The following is a 14072-nucleotide window of genomic DNA, read 5'->3' as shown; positions in this document are numbered from 1 at the left end:
CCATGCGCGTGCGCTCGTGTACGTGCGACAGGCAGCCACGCACAACCGCGTGGGCACACGCAGGCCCCGCGGCAGCCCTTCGCACCCCCACCGTGCAAGGGCTTGCACGGGCACAGATGCTCGCCTCTCCTATGGTGTCCCTGCGCCCCGGGACGAGCAGCGCTCGGGGTGGAAAATCGGGGAGCAAATACATCCGGGGGGCTCAGCTGGGGGGTTTGCACACCAGTCGGGGGGTTTGCACGCCAGCTGGTTGGATTTACACACCAGTTGGGGGATTTACACACTAGCTGGGGAATTTACACGCCAGTTCAGGGGGTTTGCACGCCAGCTGGGGGGGTTTACATGCCAGTCAGAGGGATTTGCAGGCCTGTTGGGGAGTTTACACGCCAGCCAGGGGTGTTTACACACCAGTTGGGGAGGATTTACATGCCAGTTGGGGGGGTTGCATGCCAGTCAGGGGATTTACACACCAGCCAAGGGGTTTGCACACCAGCCAAGGGGATTTGCACGCCCAGGTGGGCTCGGTGCTGCTGCTGTGTTGTGTGCATCCGTGTGAATCCCGGCTGTGCACGCACGTACATGCCTGTGAGCGTGGGGGCACATGCGTGTGCATGCACGTACGTGACACACGTGTGCGGGAGGCACTGAGCACCGGCAGCGCGGCCCCCCAACATCCCACCCCTGTGGCACCGCCGGCTCCATCCCTGAGGCCGTTTTAATTACTCGTGCATGGCCAGGGATGGATCCAGCAAATCCCTCGGCCCCTCTCCACCCTCAGACCCCCAAAAGGCACCAAGTTGCCCCAAAAAAGCCCCACGGGCCCCTCGGCTGGTCGCTGGCGGCGGTCCGGGACCCTCCCGGCTGTCCCACGGAGCGACAAACAGTAAATCACCGCCCTGTGTGAGAAAAGCTTCTTGGTGGATGAGAAATGTTATAATGATAAAAATATAAAAAATGTTGTAACCGGGTGCTTGAGAGAAACCAAACGCAGAGTCGTGTGGTTCAGGGACGAGGGGAAAGGCGAGCGGCGCGTGGGGCTGGGCTGGGAGAAGGGCTCGCCGCAGAAACGGGTCTTTCAATGATCGTGCAACACTTTTTTCCTCGATCCTGGCGTATCTGGCACCGAAAGGCGCGTGGGGCCGCCTCTCCTGTTTCACTGCTCCGGGCCCATCAATATTTCAGAGCCCGAGGAGTTCACCCCGTCTCACAGGCGTTTACAGCTCCGGGAGGAAAACGGGCCCTTTCTGCTTTGTTTTTTGGTGAAGAAAATGATTAAATCAGGGTCAGGGTGGGCTGCCCGGAGCCCGGTGCCACACGGGGGTTTCGGGGGGGGGGGGCTACAGCCACCAGTAATCCCCGTGTCTCCGTTATTCCAGCCCGGTGGGACATGACGCACCCTCCTTCAGCGCTTTAATATCGGACAAACTCAGGGCCCGACACAGCTTCTGCGTTGATAATAAGCTGCATTTTAGCCCGAAAAAGTTGACAAAAACATCAGGTTTATTGAGAAGAACTGGGTTTGTCGCATGTTTTATTAATTATCGGCTTTCTGCCCGCCAGCCCCTGGAGAAGAGCTGAAAGCTCCGGGAAGATCGCGGCAGCTCGCCGGTGACGGCGGCGGCTCAGCTTCCCGCAGGAACCCCGGTTTTTATTTCGTCTCGGCGATGAGCCTGTAGAACCCCGTTTTTTGCATCTCTCGAGTGGCTCCTGGCAGTGCCCCCCCCCCGTACACACCCCCGCAGCCCTCGGCGGAGCGTTCGCACAGTTAATTAGCTGGGCACTTGGCTAATTAGAGCCTGTTGGGGGGGGGGGTGCAGAATGGAGGTGCAGGGCCCCCCCCGGCCCCCTCACAGCACCACTGGGACACGGAGAGGTGTTGGGGTGCCCCTGGGGACAACGGGGCCCAAAGAGCGGGTTTGGGGGGAGCTGGGGGGGGGGGCAACTGGGACTGGGGTGGTGCTGGGGAGGAGGGGAGAGAGCTGGTCCCCTCGCTCCCCTCCCTGGTCCCAGCGCCCGGTCCCAGGAGCGGCCAGAAATTGGCATTTCTGCACCCAATTCGGGGTGTGGCTGCGATGGGAGTTGTGTCGCAGGAGCTGCCAGAGGCGCAGGCAGCCCAGTTCCCCCAGTTCCCCAGCCCAGTTCCCCAGCCCAGTTCCTCCAGTTCCCCAGCCCAGTTCCCCCAGCCCACTCCCTGGCTCCCCCAGTTCCCAGTTCTCCCAGCCCAGTTCCGCCAGCTCCATCAGCCCAGTTCCCCCAGTCTGACTCCCCAGCTCCCCCAGCTTTGCTCCTCAGTTCCCAGTTCTCCCAGCCCAGTTCTCCCACCCGGGCTCCCTGGCTTCCCCAGCTCAGTTCCCCCCACTCTGCTCCTCAGCTCCCAGTTCTCCCAGTCCAGTTCCCAAGCTCCCCCAGCCCAGTTCCCCCAGCTCCTCCAGAACAGCTCCCCCACCCCAGTTCCCCCAGTCTGACTCCCCAGCTCCCCCAGCTCCTCAGCTCCCAGTATTCCCAGCCCAGCTCCAAGCTCTCCCAGTCCAGTTCCCCCAGTTTCTCCAATTCCCCACCCCAGTTCCCCCAGCCTGGCTCCCTGGCTCCCCCAGCTCCCAGTTCTCCCAGTCCAGTTCCCAAGCTCCCCCAGCCCAATTCCCCCAGCTCCTCCAGAACAGCTCCCCCACCCCAGTTTCCCCCCCCCCAGTTTCTCCAGCCTGACTCCCCAACTCCCCCAGCTCCTCAGCTCCCAGTTCTCCCAGTCCAGTTCCCAAGCTCCCCCAGCCCAGTTTCCCCAGTCTGACTCCCCGGTTCTGCTCCTCAGCTCCCAGTACTCCCAGCCCAGCTCCCAGTTCCCCAGCCCAGTTTCCCCAGTCCGACTCCCCAGTTCTGCTCCTCAGCTCCCAGTACTCCCAGCCCAGCTCCCCATTCCCCCAGCCCAGTTCTCCCAGCCTGGCTCCCCCAGTTCCCCCAGTTGCCCAGCCCAGTGCCCCCGGCTGGCTCCCTCGCCCCATGCCCCGCACTCAGGCAGGATTTCCAGGCCTGCAGCTGATGTCGGTTCTATTTTAGGCTCGGTTCTGCACACCGACAGGCCTCGGCTGGGGACGTGGGTGCTCCCGCTGCTCCTGAGAGCCGGAATTGCCGGCGGGGGTGGGCAAAGCCAGGCTGGGAAAGGCTGCGGGGTGCTGGCACCCACTCTGCTTCCCTGGGGACAAGGCGGGAAGGGAAATAAAAACCCAGGTTTTTAGAGCAAAGCAGCCAGGGGGCTGTCTGGGGGGGCTGGGCAGAGGGGGACGAGGGGACAGGGGCCCCCCCAACACCAGCCACAGCGAAGCGGCCGCTGTGACCCGCTGGGGGGGGGCAGCGGGGTCCCCACGCCGGGGTTATCCGTGTTAGCTGGGAGGGGGTGACCCCAGTCTCCCCCGGTTCCTCTCCCCGGCTCAGAACTGCTGGTCCCCGGGCTGCAGGTGACCCCCCCCTCCGGGTACCCCCCCTTCTCCTGGGGACAGGCCTGGGCCACCCGCCCTCCCCGCTGCTGCCGGCCAAGGCCTGGCTTTGCTGGGCCAAGCTCATGCGCGCGTCCCCGTTTAACGGCGGCTCAGGGGACCAGAGGGGGCCAGGTCACTTTTCTGGGCGGGGAGGGAGAAACCCCGAGGGAGGCGGCGGGAGGGCCCGGCCCTGCCACGGGGCGATGCTCGGGTGCGCAGCGGGACACGGAGTCACCGAGCGGGTCCCTGTCCCCGGTGTCGGCACCCGCGGGCCCTGCGGCTGCACGTCCCGCCCGGAGGAGACCCCCAGAAACCAGGGCCGGCAGCAGGATGGGGGGTGTCTGCGTGTGTGTGTGTGTGTGTGTGAGCACACGTGTGTGTGAGTGTGCGTGTGCACATGTGTGTGTGTGAGAGTGTGTGCGCACGTGTGTGTGTGCGACTGTGTGTGTGCACATGTGTGTGCGCACGTGTGTGTGTGCGAGTGTCTGTGTGTGTGCACGTGTGTGTGCGCGCGAGTGTGTGCGTGCGTGTGTGTGCGCGCACGTGTGAGTGTGCGTGTGCACGTGTGAGTGTGCGTGTGCACGTGTGTGTGCACGTGTGTGAGTGTGTGTGTGCGAGTGTGTGCACGTGTGTGTGTGCACATGTGTGTGTGCGTGTGCATGAATGTGTGTGTGCGAGTGTGTGTGTACGTGTGTGTGTGCGCACGTGTGTGTGCACATATGTGTGTGCGTATGTGTGAGTGTGTGTATGCACGTGTGTGTGCATGTGTGTGTCTGTGTGTGTGCAGGTGTGTGCGTGTGTGCGTGCACGTGTCTGTGCGTGTGCGCAGCCATGTATGTGTGCGTGTGTGTGCACACATGTGTGTGCACGTGTGCATGTGCATGTGTGTGTGCACGTGTATGCACGTGTGTGTGCATGTGTGTGTCTGTGTGTGTGCAGGTGTGCGCGTGTGTGCACGCACGTGTCTGTGCGTGTGCGCAGCCATGTATGTGTGCGTGTGTGTGCACACATGTGTGTGCACGTGTGCATGTGCATGTGTGTGTGCACGTGTGTGCACGTGTGTGTGAGTGCACCCGTGTGTGTGCACGTGTGTGCGCAGCCATGTGTGTGTGTGCATGTGTGTGTGCGCGCACGTGTTTGTGTGCACCCGTGTGTGTGCACATGTGTGTGTGCGCACCCGTGTGTGTGTGCAGGCAGGGGATGTGTGTGTGCGCACATGTGTGTGCACACCCATGTGTGTGTGTGCAGGCAGAGGATGTGTCTGTACACCTGTGTGTTTGCACCCATGTGCAAGCACAGGACATGCGTGTGCACGTGTGTGTGCACAGCTGTGTGTGTGCACCCATGTGTGTGCACCCGTGTGTGTGTGTGCACCCATGTGCAGGTACGAGACATGTGTGTGCACCCGTGTGTGCGCAGCTCTGTGTGTGTGCACGGGACATGTGTGTGTGTGTGTGTGTGCCCGTGTGCATGTGTGTGCACCTGTGTGTGGGGGGGTGTGTGCGCAACCATGTGCAGGCACAGGACGTGTGTGTGCACCCGTGTGCGTGTGTGTGCGTGTGTGTGCGCACCCATGCGTGTGCCCTGCATGCGTGTGCAGGCAGGGCCGTGTCCGTGCCCCCGTGTCCATGTCCCCGCACGGGGGGGTGGGGTTGTGTGTGAGTGTGTGTGTGAGTGCGTGTGTGTGTGAGAGTGTGTGTGCGCGCGTGTGTGTGTGCGTGTGTGTGCGTGTGTGTGAGAGTTTGTGCGTGCGTGCGTGTGTGAGAGTGTGTGTGTGCGTGTGTGTGTGTGAGTGTGTGTGCGCGTGTGTGTGTGTGAGTGTGTGTGCGCGTGTGTGAGTGCGTGAGTGCACGTGTGTGTGTGTGTGAGAGAGTGTGTGAGTGCACATGTGTGTGAGAGAGTGTGTGTGAGTGTGTGTGTGTGTGTGTCCGTCCGTGTGCCCGCTCCCGGTGTCCCCCCGGCCTCTCTCCCACCCCCCGGTGCCCCCGCTCAGACTCTCTCCCCTCCCCCAGTGCCCCCCCCAGGTTCTCCCGGTGCCACCCCCGACTCTCCCGCCCCCCCCTCCCCGCTGCTCCCGGTGCCCCCCCTCGGGCTCTCTCCCCTCCCCTGGTTCCCCCCCCCGGAGTCTCCCACATCCCCCCCGGTGCTCCTAATGCCCCCCCGAGCTCCCCCCCCTCCCGGTGTCCCCCCCCGGCCTCTCTCCCACCCCCCCGGTGCTCCCGGTCCCCCCCCTCCTTCCCTCCCTCCCCCGCTGCTCCCGGTGCCCCCCCCTCGGGCTCTCTCCCCTCCCCCCGGTGCCCTCCCCCGGGTTCTCCCGGTGCCCCCCCCCGACTCTCCCGCCCCCCCCCCCGGTGCCCCCGGCCCCGCCCCGGCCCCGCCCCGGCCCATCGCCCCCCGCGCACCGGGCGGTGCCGCGCACCGGGGATGTCGCCGCCGCCGCCGCCGCTGCCACCGTAGGGGCCGCCGCCACCCGCGCCACCGGCACCGGCGTGGGGAGGGAGGGGGCGGGGGGTGGGGGTGGTGGTGGTGGTGGGGGTGTCGCGGGGGCCATGTCCGGTCGCGACAGCGTCCAGATCCCCGACGATCGCGACTTCGGGGCGTTCCGGGCGGAGTGTGAGTCGGAGCGGGGCTGGAGCCTCACCTACAGCAAGGGGGGGGTCACCGTCTGGGTCCAGCTGCTGGAGCCCGAGCGCTCCCTCCACAAGATCAAGGTGAGCCCCCCCCCCGCACCCCCCCTCGCACCCCCACACCCCCCTCCCGAACCCCCACCGGGAACCGGGGGGACCCAGCGCCCCGCGGCGGGCGGCGAAGGGCGACCCCTGGGGAGCCTGGGGCAATGGGGGGGGTGCTGGGGGCTGGCGAGGATGCGCGGGGGGGGACCTGGAGGCGAGTGGGGACCGTGGGGTGAGTGGGGACCCCACAGCAAGGGGGGATTTGGGGGGGCGAACGGCACCCACGGGTGATGGGGCACCCTGGGGTGAGTGGGGACCCCAGGGCGAGTGGGGACCCCGGGGCGAGTGGGGACCCTCCAGTGATCCAGCACCCTGCGGCGGGGGGGGGACTTGGCCGAGCTGCCACCCCATTGCGAAAAGGGACCCCAGGACAAGTGGGGACCCTGGGAGTGAGGGGGGACCCCAGGACAAGCAAGGCCTTGGCGGGGGGGGGGATGGCGAGCCAGTGCTGTGGGGTGAGCAGAGACAAGTAGGGGCCCCTGGGGACTGCACAGGGGTGACAGGGGACTCACCCAGCGACAAGTGGGGACCCACGGGGGGTGGTGGGACTGTGGGGCCTCGCTGCTGCCTGGTGTGTCCCCCCCCTTCTCCCCACCACCCTGGGGAACCCCCCCCAGCCCTCCTCGGGGCCTGGTGGCCACTAGCCCGCTGTCCCCGGGACTGTCCCCAACCGGGGTTGTCCCCTCGCCCTGCGGTGCCCGCTGCACCCCCTCTCCTCCCAGGTTTCCCGGGTCCCTGCCGCGTCCCCCCCCCACCCCCGGTGCCACGGGGCTGGCACAGCCGGGCACCCCCTGGCTCGTCCCTCGGGCACCAGAATCAAAGGGAAAACTTAGGACAGGAGCAGCGTCCGGCCGAGGTTGCTGGTGGCCACCGGGCCACCATCGTGCCACGCTGGAGCCTCTGGCCGGCTCTCTGGCAGGGCTGGCACTGGCGTCACCGTCCCTGCCGTCCTCTCGGTGAAGCTTTGCCCGGTGCAACGGGTTGTGTCGCTTCGGCCACCGGTGCCGAGGCCTGGCAAGCGGTGACAGTGACGGTGACGCGGCCTGTTCGCAGGCCACGCGACAGCCAGCGCCGGGGACACCTGGTCCCTGGGGTGGTGGCACCGCCTGTGCCCGCCCGCCCGCCAGGAAATCGCCGGCGTGGCGGAACCGCGGCCGCGTGTTTGACGTGGTTTGGGCTACGGTGACAGCGGGGACGGGTCCTCGCCGTGGGCCAGTGGCAGCCGTAGCAGCGAGTCCCATAGTGGGGACACACACACAGACAGTCCCTGGGGTGGGGGGGGGGTCCCTGGTGCTCCCCCCACACCCCTTTCCTGTAACGGGACGTGGGGTGCCCATCACCGTGGGCTCTGGGCACGCTGAGGCCCCCCTGCCCCCCCCCCCCACCCCGGCCCCACCGCTTGCTCTCGGGGTGTTGCTGCAGACCAAAATGTCTCCGGGGTGCTGCTGGGGTGCGAGCAGGGAGGGCACAGGGTGTGTGGGGGTGTCACTGCCTGTCCCCTGCCTGTCCCCTGCCCGTCCCCTGCCCATCCCTGTGTGCCACGATCGGCGTGGTGGGCAACCGACCCCAGGGTGTCCTGGCCCAGCACGGGACCCTTGATGCCCGAAGCCACCCATGGGGGGGTCCCCGATGCCGTTGCGAGGTGGGGGGGGGACACCCACCCACCCACCAGTCCCTGTGTCACCCCTCCCTCGGTCCCCAACGCCCCCTCCCCCCAGGCCGGGATGGGCACACGTGGCATCGCCAACATGGCCCGGCCACGCCACAACTCGCCGGGGAGGGGGCTGGGGGCTGCCTGCTGTGCCTGGCCCCCCCCCCCCCCCCAAAAAAAAAAAGCTTTTTGCCTCGCAATTCCCCTGCTCCTGCTTTGTAATTAACTGGAAGGCGAAGGTCTGGCGGCCCCCCCGGCCCCCCCCGGGCCCCCCCTCGCCGCCTCCCCTCCCATTAGGGATGCAGCTCTCGTCTAACCTGTTTTCTGGAGTCTGGAAACTCAAGTTTGTGCCGCCGGGACCTGCCACAGCCCGGGGCTGATTCATCAGCCGGACACATACACACGAGATTCGGTGGCCTCAGGGCTACCCCGATGGCTACGGGATGGGGGACCCCAACCAGGACCCCCCCCTCCCTACCCCGGGAGACGCTGCCCTTGGGAATGGGCTACCCCGAGAGGATGGCCAGGAGCCATCCCGTGGGATAGGGCAGGGCTGGAGTTTCACTGGGCTTTGCCGGTGTGGCCAGCGTGGCCGGGCTGTGGGAAGCCACAGGGACGTACACGGACTGGCCGTCCCTGCCCACACCGCGGCTCCTGCTCGTTAATTATTCATCGGGTCACCTTGAGACGCGGCGCCCGGTTACTAATGAACATCTGGGCCACAGGAGACATCTTCTCTTTAATTAATGACCCACGTGGCCGTGGCCACCAGCCAGGGCCGCAGGGAAGGCCCCTCCGGGCAGGAGGGCACCCACCTTTGTGGCAGAGTCCCCCCCACCCTGAGGATGTGGGGCAGGGGGTTGGGGGTGACCCCCCACCGCCCCCAGGAGAGTTTTCTCCATCTCCGGGGGGTCCCCAACCAGCTGGGTGGCCTCTGTGAGTGTGTCCCCAAGGAGGCCACGGCCCCCCAAGGTTGTGGGGGGGCTCCCCACTGGATCTGCTCCTGTCCCACAACCCAGCACGGTGTGGGTAGCCCCCATCATGGCCCAGAGCTGAACCCCCAAAACCAAGACACACCCCCCCCGAGTGGTCCCAGGGGCAGAGCCTGGCACAGGTGGCCCCTGTCACCCATTGCCTCCACCTGCCTCCTCTTGCTCTTCCTTCCTCCTCCTCCTCCTCCTCCTCCTCCTTGCCCTGTAGACGTCAGAGTCAATATTGACTCAGGGCTGGGGCGCTTCCCGGGTGGCACCGTCCCCTCTCACCCCCCTCCCATCCCCCCGAGCCCCCTGGCACCCCCGGGGACATGAGTCACCCACAAGTGGCACGTAGCCAGTGTGGGCAGGTCCCGAGTCACCCGGTGGGGCTCGGCGCACCGGCCTCGCCACCTCGGGAACAACCGGGAGCGGCGGTGGCACCCCGATCCCGCATCCAGCACGGTGCCGGGGAACGGGGAGGTCCCCAAATGTGTCCCCTGGGGCTGTGCCCCCTGAAACTGTCCCCTTCCGAGCCCTCGGCCGAACGGAGGCTCCCGCGGCGGGGTTGGAGTGTGGGGACGTGCGGGGTGGGGACGGGCTCTGTGTGTTGGGGACAGGTTCTGTGGGGTTGGGGACGAGCTCTGTGGGGCAGGGGTGGACTCTGTGAGTTGGGGACAGGCTCTGTGGGTTGGGGACAGGCTCTGTGAGTTGGGGACAGGTTCTGTGGGGGCAGGGGCGGACTCTGTGGGGTTGGGGACAGGCTCTGTGGGGTTGGGGACAACCTTTGTGGGGCAGGGACAGGTTCCATGAAGTTGGGGACAGACTCTATGGGGCAGAGGTGGACTCTCTGGGGTTGGGGACAGGCACCATGAATTGGGGACAGGTTCTGTGGGGTTGGGGACAGGCACCATGAGTTGGGGATGAGCTCTGTGGGGTTGAGGACAGGCTCTATGAGTTGGGGACAGGTTCTGTGGGGTTGGGGACAATCTCTGTGGGGCAGGGACAGGTTCCATGGGGCAGGGACAGACTCTGTGAGGTTGGGGATGGGCTCTGTGGTGTTGGGGACAGGTTCCATGAAGTTGGGGACAGACTCTAGGAGGCAGGAGTGAACTCTGTGGGATTGGGGACAGACTCCATGGAACAGGGACAGACTCTGTGGGGTTGGGGACAGACTCCGTGAAGTTGGGGACAGGCTCTGTGGGTTGGGGACAGGGCTTGGGTGCAGCCAGCCACACGTGCCCAGGCTACGGTGGGGCTCTGGGTGGCAAACTGGGCCAGACTGGGCTGAGCTGCTGGTTGGGATCCAGCTCCTCTCGGGGGGGGGGGGGGCGGGGTGGTGGTGTTGGGTTTTGGGGAACCTGAGAGGAGAGACACACACCCCCCGGGGGTCCCCATGGCCCACCCTCCCGCCCTGCGGTCCCCATGGCTGCTCCTGGGGGTCCCCACGGCCACCCCCCCACCCTGGGGGTCCCCATGGTCGCCCTCGCTCCTGGGGGTCTCCACAGCCAACCCCCCCCCACCTCAGGGGTCCCCATGGCCGCCCTCCCACCCAGGGTCCCTACTTCCCCCTCGCTCCTGGGGGTCCCCACAACTGCCCCTCCCATTGCCTTGGGGGTCCCCACAGCCACCCCCCATCCCGGGGATCCCCACAACTGCCCCCCTTCACCCCCCCGGGGGTGGTTTCTCACCACCCCCCGCCCTTGCAGTGCAGGATGGAGTGCAAGGACGTGCCGGCGGAGACGCTGTACGATGTGCTGCATGACATCGAGTATCGGAAAAAGTGGGACACCAACGTCATCGAGACCTTCGACATCGGGAAGCTGACGGTCAACTCCGACGTGGGCTACTATGCCTGTGAGGAGGGGGGGGGGGGTCCCCAAAAAGTGCTGGGGGGGTCCCCGGTGTGTGTGTGGGAGCAAAGCCGTGGTGCTGTCTGGGTTCGGTGGTGCCCGGGTGTCGCTGGCAGGAGCCCAGGTACCGTTTTGGGAGGGATTTGGGGGGCAGGCTGGGACCCTCAAGGCCTGTGCTTTGAGGGGGGGGGCTTACCCACGTCCCCCACTGCTGCTGTCCCCAGGGAAGTGCCCTAAACCCCTGAAGAACCGCGATGTCATCACGCTGCGCTCCTGGTTGCCCATGGGCAACGACTACATCATCATGAACTACTCCGTCAAGCACCCCGTGAGTCCTGGGGGGGGACACATCTGGAGGGGGGACACATCTGGGGGGGGCTGCGTTTGCCCCGGGGTCGGTCAGAGCTCAGGAGGTGGGGCTGGAGGCATTGGGGGGGGGGGGGGTTTGGGAGTCAGGGCAGCTCTGCCTGCAGTCGGTGCTTGCCTGTACCCCGTTCTGCCACCGATGTGTGTGTGTGTGTCCCCAGAAATACCCCCCCCGCAAGGACATGGTGCGGGCAGTGTCCATCCAGACGGGCTACCTGATCGAGGGGACGGGAGCCAAGAGCTGCACCATCACCTACCTGGCCCAGGTGGACCCCAAAGGTAAGGGGGGGCCCCTCCGCACCCCACTGTCCTCGGGGACGGGCACCCTCCAGTTCCTAACGGATCAGCCGAGGTTCTAAACGGGGCTGGACGGTTTTTGGGGCCGGGGGGGGTCACGGGGGGGCTCGGGGACAGGCAGCAGCGGGCCCGGAGGCAGCCGGGAGCATCTCGGGCCACGGCCCAGGAGCGTGAGAGCAACGCCAGGAGGAAAACATTTTGACCCAATTCTCGTGAAATATTTTATTTTGGGGGGGTAGAAGAAGCGGCTGGAATGCTGAAAGAGCTTTTTTTGAACTCGGCGAGAAGCTGAGAGCGGTTTGGGTTGAAACCTGATTTCCATGGGCTGTTCCCCCTCCTGGCTCACCCTGTCCCCTCTCCGGGTGGGTGTTCCCAAACCCTCCTGTCCCCATGATGGGTGACCTGGGGGTCCCAGCTGTCCCCAAAGTGGGTGGTCCGGGGACACTGGCTGTCCCAAAGTGGGTGACCTGGGGGTCCCAGCTGTCCCCGTGGTGGGTGAGTGGGGGGGGTCCCGTGATGGGTGACCCAGGGGTCCAGGCTGTCCCAAAGTGGGTGACCGGGGGGTCCCAAGATGGGTGACCTGGGGGGGTCCTGGCTGTCCCCATGGCAGGTGACCTGGGGGGTCCCAGCTCTCCCCAAGATAGGTGACTGGGGGGTCCCGTGATGGGGGACCTGGGGGCCCAGGGTGTCCGAAAGTGGGTGAGTGGGGGATCCCAAGATGGGTGATCTGGGGGTCGTGTGATGGGTGACCTGGGGGATCCCAGCTGTCCCCGTGGCAAGTGACCGGGGGGTCCCGCGATGGGTGACCTGGGGGTCCCAGCTGTCCCAAAGTGGGTGACCCAGGGGTCCCAGCTGTCCCCAAGCAGGTGACCCAGGGGTCCCTGCTGTCCCCATGGCAGGTGACTGGGAGGTCCCGTGATGGGTGACCCAGGGGTCCCTGCTGTCCCCACAGCTGGGGGGTGCCGGGGGTGCCGCTCCCAGCCCAGCTCCTTTTACCCCGCAGGTTCCCTGCCCAAGTGGGTGGTGAACAAATCCTCACAGTTCCTGGCCCCCAAGGTGAGTCAGCCACAACAGGGGGTGGGGGGGTTTCCAGGAGGGGGTGAGGAGTCCAACCAGCCTTCCTCCCAGGCGATGAAGAAGATGTACAAGGCGTGCCTGAAGTACCCCGAGTGGAAGCTGAAGCACAACCCGCACTTCAAGCCCTGGCTGTTCCCGGAGCAGAGCCGGCTGCCGGCGCTGCCGCTCTCCGAGCTCTCCCTCCAACACGCCGACTCCCTGGAGAACATCGACGAGAGCTCCTTGGCCGAGACCAAAGACGACCGCGGCGAGGCCAGTGACGAGGACAGCGTTAACTGAGACCTCCCCCTGCTAGGACGCCCCCTCGGGGGCTCTTTTGTCCCCATGTCCCCCCCATCCCGTCCCCCAACACGGTTTGTGTCTCTCTCTTGCACGCTGCTGGCTTGAGGGGATGGGGACAACCCCCCCCAACGCTGCCACCCCCCCCCCCAACTGTCACCCCCCCCCGCTTGGGGACAGCAGGGATGGGGTCTCTCCACAGCTGGGGGCTGCCACCTGCCTCCCCCCCTCCACCTGAGGGTGGGAAACTGGGGGGTGTCCAGTCCCTTCACAGCCACCGCGGGACACCGATGTCGTCCCCATGGGTGGCAAACCCAAAGTGCTCTTCAGCTCTTGCCCCCGGGGGGGGGGCAGAGGAAAGTGGGGGGCCCTGCCCCTGCTCCCCAACCCTGGGGGCAGCCCCCACCCCTTCCCCACACACCTCCTCTGCTCCCCTGTTCCTCCTCCCCTTCCCCTCTGTGACAGCCTTCCTCCTGCGTGGGACCCCCACCCCAAGCGCCCCCCCCCAAGATGGGGGGCTGTGGCACCTCCAGGCATGCTGGGGGTGTGTGTGTGTGTGTCTTTGGGGTCTTGCAGCATCTCCAAGCATGGGGGGGGGGCGGGGCTTGGGGGGCTCCTGGCTTGTCCAAGCATGTGGGGGGTGGGGAGGGGACTTGGGGGGCATCCCAGCACCTCCAGGCATGTTCAGGGGGGTGTCTTTGGGGGTCTTGCAGCACCTCCAGGCATGTGGGGGGGGGGCTTGGGGGCTGCTGGCCCTTCCAGATGTGCTCGGGGGGGGGTTGTGGGGGCTCCTGGAACCTCCATGCATGTTGGGGGGACCCGGGGTGCTCCCGGCACCTCCATGCATGTTGGGGGGATTTGGGGGGGGCTGTTGACACTTCCTGGTATGCTGGGGGTCTTGGGGTGCTCCCAGCATCTTCAGGCATTTTGGGGGGGGGCTTCCAGCACTTCCAGGTGTGCTGGGGGTCTTGGGGGGCTCCCAGCATCTTCAGGTGTGTTTGGGGGGACTTGAGGTGGGGCTCCAGCACCTCCAGATGTTTGGGGGGGTGTCTCTGGGGGCTTTGAGCATCTCCAGATGTTCTGGGGGTCGCTGGGGCACTCCCAGCACCTCCAGGCATGTTGGGGGGGATTTGGGGGTCTGCCAGTGTCTCCAGGTGTGCTGGGGGGCTCGGGGGGGGGGAGGCTCCTGCCCCCCCTTTTTCCAGGCGAGGGGCCCCGAGCTCAGTGTCTGAACACTTTCTACGCTAGAATTAGAGGCCTTGAATCGGGATTTTGGAGCTGTACCTTGGCCGCACTTCCCCCCCCCACTTTACTGGGGCGGCGGGAGGGGCGACGGAGATTTTGTACCTTGTACCGGAGCTGATTATTTAGGAATA

The 14072-nt window shown here is 66.1% G+C and overlaps 1 protein-coding gene across 1 annotated transcript; it reads left to right on the top strand.

Annotated features, from left to right (window-relative positions):
- The first annotated feature begins 5980 nt into the window (after window positions 1-5980).
- STARD10 (StAR related lipid transfer domain containing 10) lies at window positions 5981-12785 on the top strand. The gene is made up of 6 exons (XM_074816587.1): window positions 5981-6181; window positions 10534-10681; window positions 10902-11005; window positions 11205-11322; window positions 12344-12396; window positions 12469-12785. The coding sequence occupies exons 1-6, from the start codon at window positions 6020-6022 to the stop codon at window positions 12694-12696; spliced, it is 813 nt and encodes a 270-aa protein (XP_074672688.1). The 5' UTR covers window positions 5981-6019; the 3' UTR covers window positions 12697-12785.
- Window positions 12786-14072: the final 1287 nt, after the last annotated feature.

This window comes from Strix aluco, chromosome 2 (genome assembly GCF_031877795.1).
Source record: "Strix aluco isolate bStrAlu1 chromosome 2, bStrAlu1.hap1, whole genome shotgun sequence".
Lineage (NCBI taxonomy): Eukaryota > Metazoa > Chordata > Aves > Strigiformes > Strigidae > Strix > Strix aluco.
Note: the sequence above shows the minus strand (reverse complement) of the source record. Positions and strands in the feature narration are given on the sequence as shown.